The sequence below is a fragment of the Sinocyclocheilus grahami genome, unplaced genomic scaffold, assembly GCF_001515645.1.
Source record: "Sinocyclocheilus grahami isolate Dianchi unplaced genomic scaffold, SAMN03320097.WGS_v1.1 scaffold460.1, whole genome shotgun sequence".
In the NCBI taxonomy this organism is placed as follows: Eukaryota; Metazoa; Chordata; class Actinopteri; order Cypriniformes; family Cyprinidae; genus Sinocyclocheilus; species Sinocyclocheilus grahami.
In genome coordinates, this window is record NW_015505639.1 from 723,959 (window position 1) to 732,764 (window position 8,806).

At 37.6% G+C, this 8,806-nt stretch overlaps 1 protein-coding gene across 1 annotated transcript; it reads left to right on the forward strand.

The window, feature by feature from the left end:
* The first annotated feature begins 3,177 nt into the window (after positions 1-3,177).
* bdkrb2 (bradykinin receptor B2) lies at positions 3,178-4,278 on the forward strand. Its single transcript, XM_016234909.1, has one exon. It carries the CDS (start codon positions 3,178-3,180, stop codon positions 4,252-4,254), a length of 1,077 nt encoding a protein of 358 aa, XP_016090395.1. The 3' UTR covers positions 4,255-4,278.
* Positions 4,279-8,806: the final 4,528 nt, after the last annotated feature.

The window sequence follows — 8,806 nt, forward strand, 5'->3', positions numbered from 1 at the left end:
TAAAGTGCTAAAGCGGCTGGTTGTTGCTATGGTTTCCTCATTAGTGAACACAACTTGTGTTTGTGAGCATCAATGGACACATGCACACTGACTAACTATGTATTTACTACATTAGTAAATGTGCATTAAATTGATCAAAAGTGACAGTAAAGACATTTATAATATTACAAAATATTTCTATTTCACATAAACACTGTTCTTTTGAACTTTCTATTCATCAAAGAATCCTGAAAAATCATGGTATCATGGTTTCCACAAAAATATTCATCAGCACAACTGTTTTCAACATTGTTAATAATCAGAAATGTTTCTTGAGCAGCAAATCAGAATATTAGAATGATTTCTGAAGATCATGTGACACTGAAGACTAGAGTAATGATGCTGAAAATTCAGCTTTGATCACAGCAATACATTAAAAGTTGACAATATATTCACATAGAATACAGCTATTTTAAATTGTAATAATATTTAACTGTTTTTAATGTATTTTTGATCAAATAAATGCAGCCTTGGCGAGCAGAAGAGACTTTCAAAAACAGTAAAAATCTTACCGACCCCAAACATCTGCATAGTACTGTATATTAGTTCGAGCATTAATTAGTAGTTTCAGATGGTCCCATTATTCACATCCTGAGATAAACAGACACAAATAAGACTTAGTGCTGGGACCAGCTGCATAAACTTAACCTCTATGGTAAGACAGTCTTAAAGGGTTAGTTCACCCAAAAATGAAAATTAGCCCATAAATTACTCCCCCTCAAGGCATCCTAGGTGTATATGACATTCTTCTTTCAGACGCATCCAATCGGAGTTATATTAAAAATGGTATTTGATCTTTCAAGCTGTGTCATACCACTCAGCGGGTGTTGCATGCATCCGTCCAAAAGCAGTTAAATAAAATGCACCCATCCATAAAAAACAAGTGTCTCACACGGCTCCGGGGGGTGAACAAAGGCCTTCTGTAGCGAATCAATGCGTTTTTGTAAGAAAAATATCCATATTCAAAACGTAATGATCACTTCAATGTAGCTTGCGCTGACTGTTGTACACAGAAGCAGTTCCGGGCAGATGACGTATGAGGTCAGCGTTGCGCATGCACCGGTGAGTCTCGTGAAAACCAACATTTGTTAACAGGATCAAAGGAAGCAAATATCTTGGCTTATATCGAAATTCTCTGACATTCTTCTTTACAAATCCTCGTTTTGTACTTCTAATTCTTGACCGTTGTTTTGTTTTGATCTCTCCGCTGCGCTTCCGCGTGCGTCACTTCTGAGCGGCGCATGCGCAACGCCGACCTCATACGTCATCCGCCCGGAACTGCTTCCGTGTACAACAGGGATCGCAAGCTACATTAAAGTGATCATTACGTTTTGAATATTCGCTACAGGAGGCCTTTGTTCTCCCCCTGGAGCCGTGTGAGACACTTTTTTGTGGATGGGCGATTTTTATTTAACTTCTTTTGGACTGATGCATGCAACACCCGCTGAGTGGCATTAAACAGCTTGAAAGATCAAAGACAATTTTTAATATCATTACGTTTTGAATATGGATATTTTTCTTACAAAAACGCATCGATTCGCTACAGGAGGCCTTTGTTCTCCCCCTGGAGCCGTGTGAGACACTTTTTTGTGGATGGGCGATTTTTATTTAACTTCTTTTGGACTGATGCATGCAACACCCGCTGAGTGGCATTAAACAGCTTGAAAGATCAAAGACAATTTTTAATATAACTCCGACTGGATTCGTCTGAAAGAAGAAAGTCATATACACCTAGGATGACTTGAGGGTGAGTAATTTATGGGCTAATTTTCATTTTTGGGTGAACTAACCCTTTAAGAACTAGTCTGAACAGCTAGCAGTGTACTACCAAAGTGTAATCATCAGTCTTATTTTTTATTCAGTTTATACTAATCCAAGTTATGTAAGCAAATCAAAAAAAAAAAAAAAAAAAAGATGACCAGTCTTTAATAAAACAAAATAGATGACTAACTTTTTAAAATGTTATGCTTTTTTAGACTTTCATGCAACTGTCCCCTGGTTAACAGCGATTAGAAAGTCTGACTAAAAAGCTTCAATCTTCTGACTAACTGATCAGTGAAGCTATGAAAATATTCTATTTTGTAAGTTTGTTCATTTCCTTCCCCTGCTGTTTTTTCCAACTAATCAACAGCCTGAAAGACAGTTTCCCTAATCACACTGGAAATATTATGCAACTACACAATGCTTTCATACCGTAGATGCCACTTCCAGGATTCCAGGTGTTACTCACCCACAAGCTGTTCCAAATCACTTCCTTTTTTTATGTGAAAACATGTAATGCTGCTCTTGGGTTTGAAACGACATGGGGATGAGTACATGCTGACAGCCATTTCAAGTGAACTATTCCTTTACCAAACTACACTATTGGGCAATAATTTGGAATGGTAACAACTTTTATGTTTTTGAAAGAAGTCTCTTATTGCTCACTGAGGCTGCATTTATTTGATTAAAAATATGGTAAAAACAGTAAAATAGTTAAATATTATTGCAATTTAAAATAATTGTTTTCTGTGTGAGTAGATTTTAAAATGTAATTTATTCCAGTGATGTAGTGATGCATTTTCAGCATCATTACTCCAGTCTTCAGTGTCACATGATCCTTCAGAAATCATTCTAATATGTTGATTGGTTTGCTGCTCAAGAAACATTTCTGATTATTATCAATGCTGAAAACAGTTGTGCTGCCCAATATTTTTGTGAAAACCATCAAACATTACCGTTCAAAATTTGAGGGTAACAAAATTTTTATTCAAAGTGACGACATTCAACATTACAAAAGATTATTTTGAATTTTCCATTAATCAAAGAATCCTGAAAACAACATGTATGAAATATGAAGCAGCACAACTGTTTTCAACACTGATAATAATAATCAGAAATGTTTAGAATGATTTCTGAAGGATCATGTGACACTGAAGACTGGAGTAATGATGCTGAATATTCAGCTTTGATCACAGAAATCAATTACATTTTAACAGATATTCACATAGAAAATGGTTATTTTAAATTGTAGTAATATTTCACAATATTATTGTTTTTAATGTGCTTTTGATCAAATAAATGCAGCCTTGTGAGCAGAAGAGACTTTAATTAAAATGATTAAATGTAAACTGACACTGAACATCTCTCCACAGAAACATGGAGCACGACATACAAGTAACAACATCATCCATCCTTTCCACAATCCCTACGAACATCTCCAGGAACAACCTCACCAACGACACGCAGTGTCCGCATTGGGAAGTGTGGGACTGGCTGTACGTCATGCAGCCTACTTACATGTTCATCATCTGCGTGCTGGGAATCCTGGGAAACGTCTTCGTCCTGCTGGTTTTCAGCCTGCATAAGAAAGCGTGTACAGTGGCGGAAATCTACTTGGGGAACCTGGCGGCCGCTGACCTCCTGTTGGTCTTGTGTTTGCCGTTCTGGGCCATCAACAGCATCGATGGGTTTAACTGGCGATTCGGCTCGCTCATGTGCAAACTAGTCAACACAGGCATCAGAATGAACATGTTTTGCAGTATTTACTTACTAGTGTTGGTAAGTGCCGACCGATTCATTGCACTTGCCCATGCATTGTCACGTGGTAGAATGAGGCGACCGCGGTGCGCCAAGCTCAACTGCATCGCCGTCTGGGTTTTCGGATTAATCCTCAGCATCCCAACGCTTCATTTCCGGGACACTCAATTCATCCCGGAGCTGAACATCACGGCTTGTATTCTGAACTATCCGAACCCCAACATCGGCCTCGCGTGCGACATTCTTCTCATCTTGCTGGGCTTCATCGTCCCATTTTTGGTGATCTCCTACTGCACGCTGAAGATCATCCAAGCTCTGCGTGAGCAGGTCGTCGACCGCTTCAATGCGGAAAACACTGAAAGGAAAGCCACTGTCCTGGTGCTGGTGGTGCTGATGGTGTTTCTCTTGTGTTGGGTGCCGTTCCACCTCGTGACCCTCATGGACATCCTGATGCGCTTCGGTGTCTTCGGCGGATGCGACTTTGAAGCCGTTGTGGACATCTCCAATCAGATATTCACCTACTTGGCTTTGAGCAACAGCGTGTTGAACCCCATACTCTACGTGATCGTGGGCAAGAACTTCAGGAAGAAGGTCAAAGAGCTGATGAAGCAACTTACGGAAAAAAAAAATGATTCGACAAGCAGTTCTACAAGATCACAGCTCTCGTCAACCTTAAAGACCTTCACAACATTTTAGGAACATTATGTAAAAAATGTCCATAGGCACAAATTAAAATGACAATTTAATGTCTGTTTAATAATTTTGACGTAAACTAAAAATGAAGTTGTAAATAGATTATTAATGTATGTTTTACAATATGTGTTACTTGCTGTTTCTTTGTAATTATTTGTCAAATGTACTAGCAAATATTGAGTGGAAATTGTTTTTGTAAATCCTACACCAATTTTACAAACCTTCACAAAATATTAAGACCATTATGTATAAAATGCCCATAGCTACAAATGAACCCTTACATGCATGGTGTCCACTACAGTGCACAGATATTTGGAAGCCATTTTAAACCATTTAAGTTGTAGCATCATGTCCCTCCCAACCAACAACTGCTGAAAAAATGTGTTGTCTACGATTACATTTAACTGTTGTCTTTGTATCTTTGTTTTTGTTTTGAGATATTGCATAACATATTCAAAAAGGCGGAGGGAAGAGGAGATGCACCAAGTGCCTCAGGAATAAGTGTTAAATCTTTTTATTCTCAGAAAACCAGATATGTACAAAAAATAGATTTCAGCTAAATGTCAGGATGTCAGAAATACATTAATCCAGATTTAAGCAACATTTCTGTCATGAAAACTCTCGGAGGGATTGGCATGTAATGTACATGATAATGTTAATGTATTTGGTCTTGGCAGAATCTGCTACGCTGCTGCTGCGGCAGAGCAAGTACCGAGACTTGTTACTGCCAATACATCCACAACATGTTGCTGTAAGCATGTAAGAAATGCTGCTGCTGCAAATATAACATACATGAAATAATCCCCATATAGCATACATGAATCACCCCGTAGCAGATCTATACAGGTGGAGCTGGGGAAGGTGGAGGGTTTCTGAAGTGCGCTGCAAAACTGCTACAGCAAACAAAAGCCAGGTATTTGAATATTAAGCAGTAAGCTCAATGCATGGTGTCCACTACAGTGCACAGATATTTGGAAGCCATTTTAAACCATTTAAGTTGTAGCATCATGTCCCTCCCAACCAACAACTGCTGAAAAAATGTGTTGTCTACGATTACATTTAACTGTTGTCTTTGTATCTTTGTTTTTGTTTTGAGATATTGCATAACATATTCAAAAAGGCGGAGGGAAGAGGAGATGCACCAAGTGCCTCAGGAATAAGTGTTAAATCTTTTTATTCTCAGAAAACCAGATATGTACAAAAAATAGATTTCAGCTAAATGTCAGGATGTCAGAAATACATTAATCCAGATTTAAGCAACATTTCTGTCATGAAAACTCTCGGAGGGATTGGCATGTAATGTACATGATAATGTTAATGTATTTGGTCTTGGCAGAATCTGCTACGCTGCTGCTGCGGCAGAGCAAGTACCGAGACTTGTTACTGCCAATACATCCACAACATGTTGCTGTAAGCATGTAAGAAATGCTGCTGCTGCAAATATAACATACATGAAATAATCCCCATATAGCATACATGAATCACCCCGTAGCAGATCTATACAGGTGGAGCTGGGGAAGGTGGAGGGTTTCTGAAGTGCGCTGCAAAACTGCTACAGCAAACAAAAGCCAGGTATTTGAATATTAAGCAGTAAGCTCACTGGCTACCGATACAGGAGAGAGCCAATCAGCAGCCATGTGACAATGATGTCGCCAGGTCAGATTGAACTAGACCTGTCGGACTAATGTTAATTAATCGAATTAATGTTCTTATGTGTATTCATACCATTTTCTTGTAGTAAATGTTTTAAAAACATGTTTTTTAAGACCACACATTGAGTTGCATTGATTCACTTTGCATCCCTTTGATGCATGGTGTCCACTACAGTGGACAGATATGTAACTCCTTCAAAATATAATATATTGACAAAAAAAGTTTGCATGATTTTTCACTTGTTTAAAAGTAAAAACAAACATGCAGAAAAAAAATATTACGTTGCAATTTAATAATTCATGCATGAAAGTGTTCAAATGAAAATGTATAATGTTTAATACGTCAGTTTTGATGTGATTTTCAAATGTTGTAAATAAAACTGTACATTTTCATTTCATGTTTTGAGATGCTCAAAATCAGAAATGGCTATGTGGTGTTTTTTGGAAAAGAAAGTTTTTGTATATTAATGCTAAAAATCATTAAGCTCTGAAACTAACAGTAAAATACAGTCAAATTAGTGTTATTTTAGTATCACTGAGATACTATTATAGTTTTTATTAATATTTTAATTTTAATATTTTCCATTTTCATTTTAAGTTAAAGTTTTATTCATCAAGGTTGCACAGATGTTTCTACATCATTTCGAAGAAAAGAGTCTCCTAAATGAATATAAATGTATGTTTATACATATATCATTATCCTTACAAAATATTGCAGAGAATACAGTGACACTACTGTGATACTATGTTCAAAAAACATGGTAATATCACAGCTCTTTTTGTCTGTGTAATGCATGTTAAATAGCAGACAGAGACGGACAGACAATGATTTCTGCAGACTGTGTTTGTTTCCGGGGTAAGAAAATGACTAGTTTGTTTTTAAAGAACAGACTTTCCAGTAATGACTCAACACCCGTTCCTCTTTGTGAGTCTATGAATAACAACCTCCTAAATAGTGTTTTTCCAGCGATACTTCAATGGCCAGACATGCTTTTTAGAGGACTGTGGTTGGTAACACAGAGTGGTGGGACCTTCATGATTGCGGATGGGTGGCTGTACTATAATCTGTCAGCATTCCCTCAAATAAAGCATATATTAGTGGTATAAATTCATCATAGTCTGTAAAACAAAACCTCCTTCTTTAAAAACAAAATCTGTTGGCTGCATAGCCAGCGTTTCAAACATTTTTATGCAACACTAGCCCCATGGATTTGATTTTTAGGGGTATTTTTACGTTTGTGAGGGCTTATTTCTTTTCTAAACACATGAAACTATTCCAATACCACAACTGAATGGATAGAAATACATTCTCAATCTGAATCACTATAACAGTTGTTTTCCACATTCAACTACACATTCATCAACAACACTTGCCTCTGAAACTGTAGACAAAATAAAAGTTATCTTAGAAATGAGCAACCAGCCGCAAAGCATTTTTAAGTTCACTAAACTTTGGTACTTGTGCCTGCCTACTATTTTTTTAAGTTTATAAAAAGTTCACTCAAACTACGTTTTTTAAGGTCAACAAGTTCACCTGCTGTGTAAGTGGTCGACTGAATTACCAGTTCACTTTTAGAAATTAGTTTTATTTTCTGAAATGTACAGTTCTACTTTTAGAAATGAGCCACGAGATTCAGTAAACTTAAGCAAGGTCACTTATATTCAGATTTAAGTCTTATATTAAGATCTTACATCCAGATCCATGTATGACCCTCACAATGTAAGAGTTCAAATGTGTACTAATTTATGAAGCTTCTGGTTATTATTATATTCAATATATTCAGAGAATTGAAGAAACAACCAAAAGTAAATACTGCATTGATGACTCTAAACAAAATGCAACACTTAAAACGAATAAAAAATATATATATATATTGTTTTTATTTAACAAAAACAAACAAAGAAAGTATAAAATCTTTATTTCTGCTAGTTGCCAAACTAGCATTTTTTTCTTTAGTTTAACTTGAACAAAAACTAAAACTGTGGTTAAATGAAATAAAAACTATAGACATCAAAAAATAAAAAAAAATAAAAAAAACTTTGTGAGGGCTTATTTCTAAACACATGAAACAAATCCAATACCACAACTGAATGGATTAATAGAAATACATTCTCAATCTGAATCACTATAACAGTTGTTCCCTTTCATGGGAGCTTCGAACTGCGTCCTCTAGGGGTCGCTATGGGGAACACCTCGTCGTGACCCGTGTCTGAAGCATACATTGAAAAAACACCAACTCGTTGGCCGGCGACAGCCATGACGTCACTACCGGTGCGACTATAGTATAAATAGGCGCCGGGAGCTACACATCATTCTCTTCTTCGTCTTCATTGACTGTTCTGTTTGAAGCGTGCATTTCCAAGGAAAGAGTAAGAGCTATCTCTATTTATTATGGCGCGCACTAGCAGAGCATTTAGAAGGTGTGCGCATCCGTGTCATCACTATTTGACACCAGATGACACACATAATCTATGTGTTGTTTGTTTGGGCGCCATCCGTGCCTCTTCAAGCTACATCTAAATTGAATGGCAAGGCATTTGCAGCAGCAGGTCAGGCTGTTGCTTCGCTCCACACGATGGCGGTGCTCCAGGCATACCAGGCTGACCTGCTGAAAGACCTGGATAAAGGCGAGGGCCTTTCTTCTGATGAGATGGCTGAGTTGCGCCGCACCACGGATCTTGCTCTCCGTGCTACTAAGCAGACTGCCTAGTAACGGAGAGGCAGCTGGGGGTAAACCTGGCAGACATCGGGAAGAAAGAAAGGGGTTTTCTTCTTGATGCCCCGGTTTCGCCCTCTGAACTTTTTGGTACATCCGTTGAGACGGTCGTCGAAAAGTTCAAGTTCACTAAACTTTGGTACTTGTGCCTGCCTACTATTTTTTCAGTTTATAAAAAGTTAACTC

Coding starts and splice junctions, on each gene's coding strand:
- bdkrb2 (XM_016234909.1), top strand. CDS start 3,178: ATGGAGCACGACATACAAGTAACAACATCATCCATCCTTTCCACAATC.